Source organism: Antechinus flavipes, chromosome 5 (genome assembly GCF_016432865.1).
Source record: "Antechinus flavipes isolate AdamAnt ecotype Samford, QLD, Australia chromosome 5, AdamAnt_v2, whole genome shotgun sequence".
In the NCBI taxonomy this organism is placed as follows: Eukaryota; Metazoa; Chordata; class Mammalia; order Dasyuromorphia; family Dasyuridae; genus Antechinus; species Antechinus flavipes.
The window spans coordinates 36,808,005-36,825,443 of record NC_067402.1 but is presented as its reverse complement, the minus strand read 5'-3'; the positions used below and the strand labels follow the sequence as shown (position 1 = coordinate 36,825,443).

The 17,439-nt window shown below is 37.2% G+C and overlaps 1 protein-coding gene across 1 annotated transcript in view; it reads right to left on the bottom strand.

Moving 5' to 3' along the window:
* Positions 1 to 17,439, bottom strand: part of COL6A6 (collagen type VI alpha 6 chain) — a 128,137-nt gene that overhangs the window by 76,934 nt on the left and 33,764 nt on the right. The window contains exons 5-10 of the mRNA XM_051962343.1: positions 16,458 to 17,018; positions 15,083 to 15,640; positions 10,834 to 11,409; positions 7,436 to 8,005; positions 3,078 to 3,421; positions 2,293 to 2,371 (exon numbers count right to left, since the gene is read on the bottom strand). Coding sequence (XP_051818303.1) covers positions 2,293 to 2,371; positions 3,078 to 3,421; positions 7,436 to 8,005; positions 10,834 to 11,409; positions 15,083 to 15,640; positions 16,458 to 17,018 — 2,688 coding nt within the window. The remainder of the gene's footprint in view (positions 1 to 2,292; positions 2,372 to 3,077; positions 3,422 to 7,435; positions 8,006 to 10,833; positions 11,410 to 15,082; positions 15,641 to 16,457; positions 17,019 to 17,439) is intronic.

The window sequence follows — 17,439 nt, the reverse complement described above, 5'->3', positions numbered from 1 at the left end:
AAGCTTCCTGAGATCTGGAGGACTAGATAAAATGATATACTATCAAAGCTATAGACATGATCAGGGACTAAGTCCTTCAAGCATTTTCTTGTTCCACATTAGCCAGTCTTAAGAGATTACAGCAAGTTATCCCTAGGATAATACACCTTGACCAAGTAGGATTTTATACCAGGAATGTAGGACTGATTCAATATTAGGAAAGCTATTAGCATAATTGACTATATCAATAACCAAACTAACAGAAATCATATGATTATCTCAATAGATGCAGAAAAACCACTCAACAAAATTCAAATTAGTCGGTCTTGATTAGATCCCTAAAAACTGTGAAAGGGCATTCACTAGATAAGAGATCTGTGATTCATTTTTATTGAGTGAATATAAAGAAAAGTAGCTGAAGAACATAGGCTGAACTAGCATGGCTGGGAAAGACACAGCACCAGCTAATGTTTTAAGTATGGATAGCAAGACAAAGCCAGTGTTACTTTGTCAAAGTATCTCTAAGGTTAAAGGAAAAAATGTGTCTCTTAAAGGAAGAAAGTAACACTCTACCTTCATGTTTCCCATATTAATAAACACCCTTGTAGACTCTCCATTCTTCCCTTCTAAAGATTTTTCTTCTTTTTATTTCTGGCAGGAACTATACTAATCAAAATCCAGCTTTGGTAATTGATGGACATTTATTAATTTCCTCAAGTGAATGGGAAGGAATTAATTACGAATCTAATTTACACTCGATCTTTCTTGGAAGAAATCCACCTTCTGTTATCTATCAAAATTCTCCATCTGGAAGGAAACCGAGTCATCTGTTGCTATCTTGAAAGTCCTTTGCATATTGTGACCAAATATCCTGCTCTCAAGTTTCTGCAATCCAGAAAGGGACACTTCTAAATGTCACCAAAGTCTCAAGAAAGAGAAATAACTAAATAAAAAGTCAACTTTGTTCTAGAAAGAGCATTGGTACTGGATCTATTATTTCACTGGTACAGGTAATTCTCTGGCAAAGAAACTGCTTCTAGCCATATGGGTTGGTATCTCTTTTCACCATAGTCTTAGAAAATTGCCTGGAATACTAAAAAATGAGTGATATGACCAAGATCACAGTGCTAGTATTTGTCAGAGAAAGGACGTGAACCTGTATGTCTTCCCAGCTTTGAGGCTCCTGTGTTTTTTTTTCTCTCTCTCTGTCTCCTCCTCCCACCTTCTCTCTCCCCTTTTCTTTCTTCCCCTTCTCTTTCCCTCCTTTTCTCTCTCCTCTCTCCCTTTCCCCCTTTCCTCCCTTTCCTTTCGTTTCCCTTTCCCTTCTCTCTCCCTCCCCCCAATCTTCCCTTTTCTCTCTCCCCCTCACAAAGGAAAAAGTCGAGCCTGTCTCCATCAGCAAAGGTGATAAGAAATATCACTGCTGTTGTAACTAGAGCCAGAAGATATGGTTACATTTTTATTCTCTCATTTCATATTTAGGAAAGAAATTTCAGTGACATCAGATCTGCCACTGGCTGCCAAAGTCAATTGCTTATTGCCAGCTCTAAAACAATTGATTCATCTATGATTTATAAGTGTGGAAGGAATAGAGAGCCAATATTTACATTCATCTGATAATGCTTGCAACCTTGCAAATCATAAGAATGCCAAAATAATAATGTATGAAAATGAACTGAACTGGTAAAGAATTGGCTTCTGTTACCACCCCTTCTAATAAAACATGGGAGAATCATTCTCTGTGTTTCTCAGAAATAAAAATGCCAGATTGACACCCATCAGATTATGGCAAGAAGGATGGGAATGAAAAATTCTAAGAAAAAAGACTTAGGAAAAAGTCAGATATGAGACCTGAAACAAAGTACAAATCTCTAAATCAGTAGTTCTCACATGTTTTGATTTCAGGACCCTTTATATTCTTAAAACTTATTGAGGACCCCAAAGAGATCTTGTTTCCATGGATTATATCTATTGCTAATTACCATATAAGAAACAAAAAAAATCTTAGTATTATTATGAGAATCATTTTGGTCTCTGGGTCCTCTGAATGGATCTTATGGACCCCAAAGAGTTCTCAGACTACATTTTGAGAACCACTGTGCTATATTTTGTCTTGTTTATTATGGTTAGAGTCTCTCTTAGAGGAAAAAAGGTATAAAGTTTTCTAAGTGAACCCTGGGCTTTACTGCACCAAACTGTTGCTACAATGGAGAAGTCAATGAAATCAAGGATTGTTTGTGTGCCCTGAAAAGATTTCTACAGACAAAAGTTGCATCTTTGAATTTTCAGGGGTAATGTGGCTCTATATTTTACCTTCTTTTCGGAGTTGATCAGATTTTTGTTCAAGTACTTCAATGTCATCATCCAATCCATCTGAAAATAATAGCAGCACCTAGACAAGGAATTAAAAGGAGAAATGAATTTTAAAATGCATAACTGGCACTTTCTATGATAGCTAAGAGTTAGAAATAAAGCAGTTGCTCATTGACTGGGGAATGACTAAACAAACTGTGGTGTGGTGTACACACACACACACACATACACACACACACACACATATATATATATATACATACATATATATATATATATATCAGAATATTACTATGTTTTAAGGAGTGATGACTGAGGAATTTGAAGAAGCATGAGAAAATTTACATGAACTAATGCAGAGAGAAGTCAGCAGGATCAAGAAAACAATATAAACAATGACTAGAAATATAAACAATATAAGTAGAAAGAGCCACCACCCAAAGAAAACATATTTGAAAAGAGATATGAGAAAACAATCCCACCTCTCTCCTTTGCAGAAGTGGATGGTCTACAAGTGTTGTATACTGCACACATTTTTAGACTTTTTAATATATTGATCAGTTATGCCAACTTCTTTTTTTGTCTTTGAAAATACCATTTTTTCCTTTTAACAGAATAGCTCCAAGGGAGGGAGAATAGGTGGGACAATAGATAATTATCTATCGATGTATATTGGTGTTTTTAAAAGTGATATAAAAACTCATATACATCAATAGATAATTATGTTTGGTTTTTTTTTTAAAGCAAGATTGTGATCATAAACCAACAAATAAGGCAAGACCAACCTTTCCTCGAGTAGTTGATTTATTCTGAAAGGCATCCCAAAGCGAATTCAAGAAAGGTGCATTGAGGCGAGACGGCTCCTTAATGGATACATTCTTCAAGGAGTCCAGGATACTTTCACTGTAAATCTCGAACTTGGGGGAAAATTTATCCATGGCATTTGTCACTTGAAAGGCCACGCTGACCTGAGTCTGAGATCCCACTTCACAGCTCACCCCATTTAGGGAACTGATGGCACGTAACATGTCCTGAAGATAAGTCTTCATCCAAGCCTGACCTTGAAATAAGGGCTGCCCTTTCTGTTGAGATGAGATGTCAAAGCCCACAACGACATCCACAAAACAACCTAACCACAGAGAAAACAAGTCTCATTAAAATAGACAGACAACATCTTGGAATTCCATCCCCGTACCTCAGCAACGTTAAAGGGGCCTTTACAAATAATCAGTGGATTTTTATTTCTACTAGAAATTAGAGAAAGAAAAGAAAATACAGCAATACAAAAGGAACAAGTTATGAATTTTTATGTTAAAATTTTAACACTACACAATTAACTTTTGATGGTTATAAAATTTGGCATAAAATAGACACTGCATAATATAGTAGATAGAGAGCTGACCTCAAAGTGAGGAAGACCTGGGTTTATTAATATAATCATCATAGTCATAAAGCACTAAGTGCTGACTACATGCTCAGCTCTGTGTGTTCAGCATTAAAGGTAGAAAGAGAAAAACACAGTCTTCCTCTTCACTGAGCTCACAATCAAACGAAGGAGAAAATGTGCCAGCTATCACGTGCATACAAGATAGATACAGAAGGTACTAGCAGTGGGAAGGAATGGGAAAGATTTCTTGTAGAATGTGAGTTTCAAACTATGTCTTGAAGAAAGTCAGGAGATAGAATTGAAGAGGAAGAGTGTTCCAGGCACAAAGATCAGTAAGTACAAAAGCACACAGGTGGGACGTGGACTGTCACGGATAAGCCACAGGAAAAAAAAAAGTATTTTTTTGGAAATACTTTTAGGTGAAATACAGGGTAAGAAGATTGGAAAAGGGGACAGATTGTAAAAGGCTCTATTGGCTCACACTGGCTATGTGATCCTGTATGAGTCACTAACCTCATACTTTAGGCATCCCTCTAAGACCACAAGACACAGAAAAGATTCAGCGCCTAACATTTGCCTAAACCATGAAAATCTAACTCCATTCCCCAGCCCTGTGAAACCAGGAGAGATTAGTATTGATTGAAGTTTGTAACCTTTATTGAATATCTGGAGGACATTCTCCAGGTCATTTAAAAAAACTTATATGTATTCTGGTTACAAGTTTTGCAGAAATATTCACAACTTAATAAGACGTAATTTATGTCATTGAATCTAGCTGGGGTTGATCAATTGAAACTAAACATCAATACCAACGATGAATTAGAAAGTCAAATCAATGGAGAAAAATCTTTATGGGAAAACCAGGAAATCAGAGCGAACCTGCTGATTGTTTAGGATTTATATATACCAAAGAAAAAAAAGAAATTAGGGGTTCTAAGAGGTGAAGGAGAAGATGAAAAGGATTCTAGATAGGGAAGATGCAATGACATTTCATCATGGAGACCAGTTTGGCTAGACCAAGGGATGTGAAGGAAGTAATATCTAATAAGTCTGGAAATGTAAGTTGTGAAGAACATCAACTGCTAAAAATTGAAGTTTGTATTTGATGAGAGACTAGATGATGTCTATGAAGAGACAGACATGAGAGTTACTGTGAAGGTCAAATCGACAAGAAAGCCTAATAAGCCATTAGATAATGTAAGGTGTAGCTGAGTTAAGGATGATTCCAAGGCAGCAAATCTGAAAGACTGGAAAAATGGTTGTACCCTTGACAGAAAAGAAGAAATTCAGATGAAAGAGGTATTTCAAGGGACATTTAGACATTTTATTGAGTTTGGGGGACCCTAAGGGACATCCACTTAGAAATGTCCAAAAGAGAGTTGATGATGCAGGAATGGAGCTCTGAGCTGGATACAGAAAATGGCAAGTACTCTGCATAGAAATAATAACCAAGCCTATGTGAGTTCCTCAGCATCATCCCATGGTCTTTTAAGAGAAAAGAACCAAAGATTTCATCACCCTGGCTACTTTAATGAGGGACATCTGTGATGGACTTGGAATTGTTAAGCTTTGAACTATATGCCGAGCCCATATTAGGAGTCTTCTTGCATTAGCTTGTCAGGAACCAGATCTCCAAACCATTTCCCATTCTTCCCATACCATGATGCTTACTCTCTGGCCAGAATCCTCATCTCCTCACCTTGTTGGTCAGGTGTGTACCTCCCCTTCTCCTTCCCCATCATGTATTGTCTTTCCCCATTAGAACCTGAGCTCCTTGAGGGCAACTGCCATCTTGTTTGCTTATATTTGTATTTGGCACAATGCCTAACGTTTAGTAAGTGCTTAATAATTCTGTCTTTCTATCTATCATCTTCCTTCCCTATTTAATAGAACCTACTAGAGTTTATGTTCCATGGACAGAGCCTTTGCAGTACAGTCACCTCCAATAAGGGTCCAAGAAGACTTCAGCAGAGCAAGATTAAAAACAAATATAAATGTTTCAGGAAGGCCATATCAGCATCCCTTTTTATATGTTTATGTTCATAAAATAGGGTCATGCACTAAACATAAATCCAGATATGGATTAATGTACTTTGCCACAAGATGGTACTTTTAAGTTTATGGTCGAGCTTCCCAAAATTCTAAGAGAGCTCAGAAGAAACATGAAAAATGCAAACCCTATTTCTATAAATCCATCAAGCCATTCATTAGCAAAATCTGTAACTTAGTTACTCATTCTTACTGATGTAAGCATCTGGGACAATCTCTGGGACAATCATACACGGAAAACAAATTAAAGGAGAATAGATATCAATCATCCTATTTCCCTAACTGTGTGATGTGCAGGTAGAAATGATGTTTATGAGATGTAGAACAACAGATGGGAGGGAACACGGTGTGCTTTTTCCTTTTAATTTATGTCTTCCTTTGAGGCTGGGTGGGAGCTCTATCCATGTTGGTCTCCAGGCACTATTATCTCCATTACAAATCTCTGGCTTCTTATTCTTTATTTGTATAGTCTATCATAATTGGAAGTACTTTTCTCATCACTCCGATGATTGTTTTCCATTAAAACAAAAACAATTACATTCATTACTGGAAGGCCAAACTTCTCTTAGCTCTTTAACTGCCTTGTCTCCACTCTTTTAAATGGTGATAAAATGACTTCTTTACTATTTTGTCCAGTATTTGCTTCCTGCTCAATTAGTGGGAATGGGCTATAGGCTAGAAATAGGGGGTACCTCAAATGTACCCAAAGCAAAGGTTCCTATCCTGGTGCCCACAGATACTTTAGAATCCATAGAAAAGTTTCAGAGGGTGTGGGAACTTGGATGAGAGACCCCCTCAAAAAAAAACAAACATTACATTCTTATTTTCCCTCTACTTGAAATTTAACATGTGTTTCAATTATAAATTTTTAGAAAAGTATTTTGAGAAAAGATCCTTAAGTTTCATACTGCCTAAGTGGCCTATGATAGAGAAATGGGGAAGGAAGGAAGGAAATAAACATTTATTAAGCATCTACTATATGCAAAAGATGATGCTAAACACTTTACAAATTTTGTCTCCGTTAGTGCTAATAAACTATACTCTCAATGTGTCCACAACTGCTCAATGTGCACTCCCAGCTATTGCCTGGCTTTAGTAAATGACAATTTTCAAACAATGAGCACCAACTTAGTAAAGCAAGACTTTAAGCAATCAAAATCTATCAAAGATTTTTAATATTTGTAGACCTTTTATTTAAATCAATCCTTTCAAAAAATTTTGAATATAAACCAACTAACTGGAAAGATCAATATAAACTTCTTTGACGCAGGAATTAGATCTCTCCCAATGCTCACCACAATGCTTTGTACATAGTACACTATTAATATTTGCTAAATGAAAAATAACTTTCCTCTTCCTCTCCCCACCCCCACACCTTATGTCTACATTTAACACACTTCCCTTTGGAAACCAAGTTTGCCAGGTTGGAAAGGATTCAAGCAGCAAAAAGAATAAAGTCAAGAAAACCTACCAATATAATATTTCTCATATCTACATAGAATTTGGGGAAAAGATCTTTGCCAACTGAACAAAACATCATTTCAAATTAAAAATTCATAGTGGATATTAGAAAAGGGCTGGGATGAACAAAACAATTTGGTAAAATGAAGATCAAATTTGCAAGAGGAGGAATTTAGGAAAATGAAATTAGGGGAATGAAAGGGGAAAATAAGCAACAAGCCAAGCATCATTTCAAAGGTCACTTACTGCTTTCACCGCCTGATGTACAGATGTTGCGAACTATCCTTTTTTTGATCTTTTTCAGCTCATCAAAGTTATCGACCGTTAGTTTTTTCTCCGATGTCCCAGATATTTGAATGAGCTGCTGTTCATCCACATCCCCAATGCCCAAAGAGTATATATCAATTCCTTTCCTTCTTAGATCTTCAGCAGCCTTAGCCAACTCATCTTGAGATTGTCCATCAGTGAGGACCAATAAAACCTGCTGGGTGCCTCTATTTATTCTGCTGCCCATCTCTGGTCGGAAATATTCCTCCACTTGCCTCAGCGCAGCTCCAATGTGGGTATTTCCAAAGATCTGGTGGATCCTTTCAATTTGAGCAGAAACTTCCTTTTCCGTTGTGAATTTCCCCAGATAAAACTCAGACTTGTACATGTGACTGAATTGAGCCAGTCCAACATGCACTTTGCTAGGTCTGATATCAAAATCATCTACTACAGACATTAAAAATTCCTTCATTTTCTGGAAGTCATGTGGTTGTATGCTAGTAGAACCATCAACAAGGAAAACAAGATCTGCACTTTCAATTTCACAATCTGGAAGGAAAAACGTGGTAGAAAAATCAATTTGTAATGAAACATTTTAATGGTTTTAAAAGTGAATTGGGGGACTTTTTTTTAAGGAAACTTTTAGACAAACTTAGGCAAGTTATTTTATTAAACTAATCAGCAATTACCAGTTTGGATACACACAGCTGAGCCACTTAATGCATTCAGTGTGGAGATGATCATCTCGACCTACTCCTAATATTCCTGATGCCATTTTCCATGGCTCCCCTAACTGGAGAGGATGGTAATGGCAAGCCGTTTCCTTTTATGTGATTCATCTGGTGCTACTCCAATTCAGCTGATCATTGTTGGGAAGAACAAGAGGTACAATCATATATGTTTGTGTCTAATCATGAATGATTATCCCTGATCCACCCTAGCTTTTTAACTTGTATATCCCGTCATCTTGACAGGAGACTTCCAAACCCACTAAATGATGACAGGTTTTCAATGGTCAGATTATTTAACACTACTTTTGGTCCACATGGGATCAAAACAATCATTTTTCAGCTAAACATTTTAGTTCAATGAGAAAAATGCTTCCCTTGTTTAAACATGGACCAAAGCTGATGAGACAAATATTCATTAGAGTAAGGGCTGGGCACAGGATATGCTTCACCTCCAATTAGCACCTTCCTCAATTCAAATTTACCAGCAATAAAAGCCACTGACCTCAATTAGATTATTTCCATTTTGGAATGAGAACTGAGTGAAGATATTGATTTGATTGTTAATCCCCTAAGTATTCTAGTTATCCAAATGGAGGCTTAGCTGCTGCTGAACTAAGAGACAAATGGCCTAGAGACACCAGTTGGGAATTTATTAAGGAAATCATGGGCTCATGATGAAAGGCAGCATGGTACAGTGGCTACAGAGCTGGTCTTAAAGCCAATACAATGCAAATACAAATCCTGCCCCTGGCACTAATAGTCTCATCTTCAGTAAACCCCACACCCTTTCAGGATCCCATGCAACTCTCTAAATTGCAGAGAAAGTGGCAAGCTACATTGGCAGAATGAATTTCCTCAGCAGAGAATTGTATGTGCTAATGAAATGACAGGTCCAATCCCCATCTTCATTGTTCCCATATCATAGAACTTTTTTTTTCCCTGATAAAGGCAGACTTTCAAAATTAAAATATAATGTTATCTTCAATAGGCTGAAAAGCACATGGGGGGGCAGCTATTTAATTTATTATCCTTATATAAAAAGGTACAAAGGAGTGAGTTTTCTTTGTATAGGTAAAGAACTTATCCTATATATCACAATTTTTTTAAGATGAGTAAAGGGTATTGACAGTTAATCTCAGGTAAGAAAAAATCTATATCTACATAGATCTACAAAGAAAGAGAAAGTCCTTTGGTGCTCACATCTATCTATATCTACATAGATGTGAGCACCAAAGGACTTTCTCTTTCTTTCTCTCTCACTCTCACTCTCTATGACAAAGATTATTTCCTCATACCCCAATCAATAGGAGAAAAAAAACCATTATCATTAAGGACCTTAAAAGGAGAAAAAAAATCATTATCTTTAAGGACCTTATGTCATTAGGAACAAGAAGGTGATATGGTGATGTACACTGCTTCTCCTGCCACATTTGGTGTGATGAACCAGTCAAATTGGCCCCTGAGCTGATTGTTAAATTTCCATTGTGAGTATTAGTGTCCCAAACTGCAAATGGTGAAAATCAGGAGTGATTTGTTTTTCTAATGCTCAGACTTAAGAAATATTCATGCAGATCAAACTTAAAGAATTCACAAAATAGTGGTAGAATATATAGAAATCAGAAAGGTTAAAAAAAATCATCAGCAGCAAAATTCAGCATAGGAGAATCCTGGTTTAACTGTGGTCTGTCTGGAAAAGAACTGAGTTTTGGTTGACCGCATATTCAGCATGGGTTGATGATGCGATGCGATTGCCAAAAATACTAAGAGAGTTGATTGTTCCACTTTCCCTATTCTGGTTAAACCACATTTGCAGGGCTGTGTTTAGTTCAGAGCATCACATTGCAAGAGGAACAATTCCAAATGGAAATATGGCCAGGGGAGAGTATCCAGGCAACTGAAATATTTGGAAATCATGTTGTACAAGGGATGACTTAAGAAAAAAATTACTTAATCTGGAATAGAGAAAACTTCAGAACAAGGACCATGCAGCAGAAGAAATAGGAAGGTTATTTTCAGATTAAAATCAAAAACTTTCTTCCCAAGTGGAATGGCTGGCCCAAGAGGCAATGAGCCTAGAGAATCAAAACATTGATACTGCAGAAAATGGCTGACATTTTTGGAAATATGTCCTTTAGATCTCTAGAGGTATCCCCAAAAAATGCTCCTCATTTGACCCTGACATTGAACATGTGGTTTATGGCAGGAAGATGGGCTAGATCATCTCTGAAGTTCCTTTTAAACCTAGAACTCTATGAATTAGTGTATTATATTGCCCACCTCCTGATGGAGAGGCAATAGACTCAAGATACAGAATAAGATGTCCATTTCTGGACATCCAACACAGAAATCTGGTTATTAGTTATTATAAGGATTTTGTTTTTCACATTTCTTTTTCCAATGGGGAGAGAAAAGTGTGTGTGTGTGTGTGTGTGTGTGTGTGTGTGTGTGTGTTTATACATGTGGGGAGAATAAAATCAGGCTAGGTAGAAAGGAGACAATATCTTCACAGATTTCTCTATTTCCTGAATTAAAAGGGAGGACCCCCCCCCCCAATCCAGTGTGATCCTCTCCTGGGTATTGGGACTTTTCACTTTTTTCCCTGACTGATCCTATATTTATTAACACAAACTAGATCATACCACTTACCTACTTTTGAAGGATCACAGATACTATCTGACACATTTGAGAATATGCCATTCAGGCCCCCGAAGGTCTCCACAAAGAAATACTTGTCCTCCGACCCGGCTATCGCCAACAGCTCATTAGTGTTGGCTCCTTTGATGCCCACTGCCAGGATGAGGATGCCTTTGTCCCTTAGCGCCTTGGCCGTGGCGTTGAGCTTGTCTGCGTCATGAGACACCCCATCTGTGATCACGATGAGGACCTGGGGGACCCTTCTGTGAATGCGGCTGCCCCGGAGCTCGGTGAACATGTGATCCGAAAAGGCCAGGGCTTTGGCGGTGTATGTTTCTCCTCCTTTGGGGGAATCACTCTGGAGAACCGAAATCACCTTGGACTTTGTGTCATGTTCATCAAGATAAAAAAGTATTTCGGGGTCATTAGAGTACTTCAGGGCTCCAAACTGAACTCGGTTCTTGCCAACGTCGGCTTTTTTCACCAGCTCAATCATGAAGTTCTTCATGATGTTATAGTTCTCCTGGGATATGCTGCCAGAGCTGTCAATGATGAATACTACATCTAACACTTCTATCTGTTTGCATTCTGAAAAAAAGAGAGGAAGTAAAAAGGATGTAAAGTACCTGGGCAGTCAGTCTCCTCCACCAGTCTACCTCTGCCACTAGAGACTAGGGCTTCACTCCTGACTCTCTAAAGCTTTTCCGGGTGAGCCTTTGGCTTGATCAGGTATAGAAAGAAAGCCAGCTGGCTCCAGAGACAGCCACAGGTACAACAGACAGAGCACCGAGTCTGGAGTCAGTTAGACCCGAGTGCAAATGCAGCCTTGAACAGTTGCTAGCTGTGTGATTCTGCATGCCATTTTATCTCTACTTCAGCTTTCCCATCTGTAAAATGGAAATAATAACACCCATTTCCCAAGGTAATTGTGAGAATCAATTGAGATAATAATTGTAAAAACATTTAGCGTAAGATCTGGCACATAATAAGCAAGCACTATATAAATGCTTTTATATAATAATAATTTAATTATTAAATAATAACTAATAAATGATTATTATTATCATTATTATTTTTATTATTACTTTCTCAAGTCTCATAATGTTCTTTTGCCCTCCTCTTTCTAGCATCCCTTTATATGTTTTTTTCCTTTAAATGAAAGTTCTGTGAGGGCAGAGAATATCTTGGTTGGTCTTGTATATATATGGCCAGTGCTTCGCACAAGACTCTGGAACAAAATGCTTTTATCTATCTATTATATGCTATCTGTGGTTCTTTTCTTCATTTATTTTTACTTATCTTTTTCTATAACCTAGGATTCAGTGGGTCTAATTGTGAACCCTATTGGACAATGTAGACAGACTATGCTAATAATTCACAGCAATCCTCTTCATTAGGCATGTTTTCATGGGCTCATTAAGCCCACGGGAAAAAGACCATAGAAATCCCAGAAATAAAACCGTTGGTGGATTTTTGGCTTTGCTAAGTCAAAATTCATTGGAATTTTCCAAGTATAAACAGTTCTTTTTACATATGCTTTCATTTATTGAGCTTTGGCTTAGTGTATCTGTCTTTTTTTTCCTTTCCCAATCATGGTGAACTTATGATTTTGCTCTTATGATAAACCTTGGGGAGAATGCCCAGATAAAAATGAACTTGGCGACATTTTTTTTTCACATTTCTATTATGGCTTGGAGTACCAAGCCTATATTTTCTCTCTGTGTGATTTTGTGGAAAAGTTATCTTTTTTTCATCATAGGAATGGACCCATTTTTCACTTGGCCCCTAGAATGGGGTTCCCATCAGATTTTCTATAATTGGATCATTTTCATGGAAAAGTAGAGTATTCTTTCTTAATCCACCACTAGAACTCATTTGAAAGTCTTAGAGTATAGCAGCATGGGTCCCAATATTTTTTGTTCCATGAATCCCTTTCAACAACAACAGCCAAAAAATGTGGTTTTAATGTGTAATTTAATATACTGCTCACAGTATATTGAGGAATTATTTCCTGCTTAAAGTAACAATGAAGGATGTTTAACACAAACACCCTGGACTATTGTTATAAACCCCTAAGGGGTTCATGGGTCACTAAATGGTAATAAGTGAAATAAAATATTCCAAAACTTAACTAATTCACCAAAAAAAAAACCTTCAAGACAATCCAATGTCCTTAGAAAAGGTCAACTTTCCCTATTAATGCTGGAACCTTGCTTGATACATATAAGCCTGATGGACCACCCCATCATAAGTGCCTATACCCAGGAGAATGGCTGGGCACACTTTGACTTGGGTCTCCTAATACTAAGGATCTAGAATAATATAGGTTGGCCCAAAAGTTGATGAGTCAGTTCCAAATATCTCCTAGGAGTTCATATTGTTTCTAATTGGGGAAACCAGAAAGTTTAAACAAAGTTATCCTTTGTAACTCCTTAAGGAAGTGATCATAGCAAAGACCTCCAGATAGGAGGTAAGGAGATGGAAACAGTTTTGACTTTAGAGTCATCATGACCTTGGTTCATGACTCAACTCTGACTCTCATGAGCTATAGGCCCTCAAACAGGTCATTTCCCTCAATCAACTTCAGTTACCTCATTTGTAAAGGGGGGAATAACAATATACCTACTTCACAGGTTTAGTTGTCAGGAAAAGTTTGCCAGCCTTAAAAGCCTATATAAATATTAGCTGCTATTATTATTTTGCCTAACATTTATATAATATTTTGCAGTTTTCATAGTATTTTCATGTGGCAAAGATGTTGTTAGAGCAAATCGTAAAAAAGAAAAATATTTAGAAAAAGAACTATGTTACAAACTTGACTAATGTGGAAATATGTTTATTATGATTGCACATATAGAACTTAGATTGCTTACTGTCTTGGGGAGCAGAAGGAAGCAAGGAGAAAAAAATTGGAAATCAAAATCTTATAGAAATGAATGTTAGAAACTATCTTTACATGTAATTAGAAATATTAAATGGAAAAAATAAAAACATGTAGATAATATAGAATAAAACAAAAAAGAACCATGCTACTCAGATTCTTTATGACATATAGGTTTGCACATCCCAATTAGAAATAACTGACAACTAAATAGAGGCAATAAGGTGACATGGACAGAGACCTACTGACTTTAGAGGCAAAAAGACATGTATTCACTTTTGCCTGTAACACTTACTGGCTGTGAGACTGAGAAAGTCATCTAATCTCTCAGCATCACAGATAAATTCACAGTATTGTCAAATGGAATGAAGAGGATCATCTATAATGGTCTAGGGAGTTTCCTCACTATGAAATCATAGGTTGAGATTCCCTATCTTGCATCTCCCCAAAAAACAACCAAAAGACCCAGCAACTGAAAAGGGCTTAGGCAGTTTAGAAATTACTGGCCTTTTTAACAATGGGCTACATTTCCCATGGACATAAACATTATTCAAATAAAAACAAAAAAATTATTTCTGAGGTCCAGAGAATAAGTGGTTCCCTCACTTCGAGCATTATTATATCTAGATAAAAAGATTTGGTAGAAAAAAAATCCTGGACTCAGTGTTGGGAAAGACCTGGGTTCAAAATTTTATCTTTGGCTTATTAATGCCTTATTCTATTTCATGTACTGTAATGTCCAGTCAGACTGGCCTATCTGCTGTCCCTCATACACAGCATTCCACATTCCATCTCTCATCTCTCACCTTTGCCAGGCTGCCATGTCTCCCCCCCCCACTCCCATATCTGGACAGCAGTCTCTCTTACCTTCTGCTCTTAGACTTTGTAGGTACCTTCAGAACTCAGCTTAAGAATCACTCCCTTCATAAGGACTTTACTGACTTTCCTCAGCTTCCTAGTACTTCTCTCCACCCAGCAGTTTTATTTATATATGTGCATATTGTTCCTTCAAGCAAATGTAAACTACTAAAGGATAACTATTTTGTCTTGACATTTCCAGAATCTTGCATAGTGTTTGGCATTCAGTAGTCACTTAATGAATGCTTGTTAATCAACTTCACCATGGAAAAGATGCAGTCATTCTTGGCCTCGGTTTACTCATATATAAATAAGGATGATAATTCTTGCAGTCCCTAGCTCATAGGATTGTCATGAGAATCCAATGAGCTAAAGATGTTCTTGGCAAAATTTATCACATCGATATTAGCTGCCATTACTGTTAGCATCTGGGCAGAATATAGGAAATGATGTTCAAATGTGCTACATGAGATGTGATTCCTAGGAAGAGATTGGCTCAAGGAACTGCTGAAAATTGCTTACCTTCTGGGGGGCTACATATGCCAAAAATGAGTTGATCTTCTATGCGCTTTAGAATGTCAAAATTCTCCACATAAAAAACCATATCACGCCTCCCACTGATTTCCACTAGCTGGGTTTGATTTGATCCGTACACTCCCACAGAGTAGATAATTATTCCATTTTGCCGAAGAGCCAGAGCTGGGTCCTTGACCAGGTCCTGAGCCTCTCCATCTGTGATGAGGATGAGAAACTTTTTGACATTGGGACGTGCCCCTTTGGAGGTATGGAAATAGTCAGAGACAAAGGTCAGAGCACTTCCCGTCATGGTTGTCTGGTCTAGGAGAGGCATTCTATCTATCGCATCAGCAATTTCATGTTGGGTCCTATATCTATCGAGCTGAAATTCTTCCTTGTTCACATCGCTGAACTGGACGACGCCAATTTGTACTTTGTCTGCTCCAATCTGAGACTTGCTCACCAGATTTTTCATAAATGTCTTCATTTTAGCGAAATTTTCAGTTCCTATACTCCCAGAACTATCCACGAGAAACATGATATCGGATCTCATATCTTTACAAGCTGCATGAGACAAAAATAAGGATCTTCATTCAAGGTGGCAAAGTTTAAAAATAAAAATGCATACCCCCAAAGACCTCAAGTTTAGAATTTGTGTGCCTAATTATTAGTCAACTATCAAGCAAAAAAACAAACAAATAAACAAAAAAACACGGAAGACATGCTGTGGAAACGTTTTAAAAGTAGTTTCTCTTAATATATGATGATACAGTATTGCTATTATTAAGTAATATATCTCTGAGGATGGGTCTTGGCTTTAAAGTCAAAGGTCCTGATTCAAATTTCACCTTTGATAAATATTGTGTACATTGGACATGTCATTCAAAGCTCCATAAGCCTTGGATTTCTTCTTTGTAAAATTCGTGTTCATTATACCATTAATCGTCTTTGAGAATGAATGACAATCAATGACAACAGAAAAAGGGTTCCCATGGTCTGTTCCAATTCTAGCTCTATGGTCCAATAAAAATGTATCGGAGAATTAGTTATAACAAATGCCTCGATATTTGGCATTCTTTCAAAATGCTGCTTCTGCAGAGTTCCATCTACCAAGACAGGTAGGAATCAAGTCAACATGGGGAAGTTTTCCCACATGTGCCAGATCAAAACAGACTTTCTATTCTTCAGACATGAATCTGAACAATGCTTGCTTTTAAAATTTAATTTGTTCCTGGGAAAATATCTATCTACAGAGATTGAAAATTCCTGTTACCACTAAATAAATGCATTAAAATGTACATAAATACAAATTCTGCCCTACACCTCCCCCCAAAAAAATATCAATGTAAAATATTTCCAGGAAAAATAAAGTTTCTCTTACCTTCTTCAGAACAGATTCCTTGAACAACTTCATTTTTTATGTCTTTCAAAGAATCAAAGTTATATACATAGTAAACTCTCTTTTCTGACCCAGCAATTTCTAGCAACTGAGTTCGATTTGCCTCCTTGACACCAATGGCAAACACATTGATGTGCTCATCCTGCAGTTTCTTGGAAGGCTCCTTAACGGGATCATCTGACAACCCATCTGTCAAGACAATCAGATGACATGGTACCTTGTTTCCTCGCTGACGCTTTGCTTCTTGGAGAAGCCCAAGAGTAAAATCCAGGGCTGCGCCTGTGTTGGTGTTGCCTCCCCTCTGCCAGATGTTGTCAATAGCCTTCCTCAAGTCATTTTTGTTTGAGTATTGGTTGATCTTAAATTCCAGTTGCCATGTGTCGGAATACTGAACGGCTCCAACTCTGACTTTATGGGGTGCTATGCTGAGCATTCCTATCACTTCTGACAAAAATGTTTTCATTTCCTGGAAGTCTGTTGGGTGGATACTTCCCGAGCCATCAATGAGTAAATAAATGTCCGCTTCTTCAGTTTCCACACAACCTGAAATGGGATATAAGTCAACTGTAACTAATGCAAATGCAAAAAAAAAAAAAAAAAGGAAAAGGAAAGATATGGCAGGAAGGAGAAATAGATGAACTTTTCTAATGCAGAAAAATGGAAAATGACATTTTTGGAGGCTTTGAGGAAATACGGAATATCAAAGTTTAAAAATGAATTCCTCAGACTTCTCTGTCCAGTCAAAGCAAATTATCCACTTGGATATCTCATGGCCATGATTTACCACTTAGGCAAACTAGAAAAAGTATAAGAGTTAGAAAAGTTAAGACAAAAATCAACACATTTTTCTAACTGCCTTTTAAACTATTCATTAAGGATATAAAGTATTTCTTCCTAGCAAACTTGTGCCTATTATTTAAAGTCTTCCTAACTTCTTATATTGATCATGTTACCCGCTTATTGT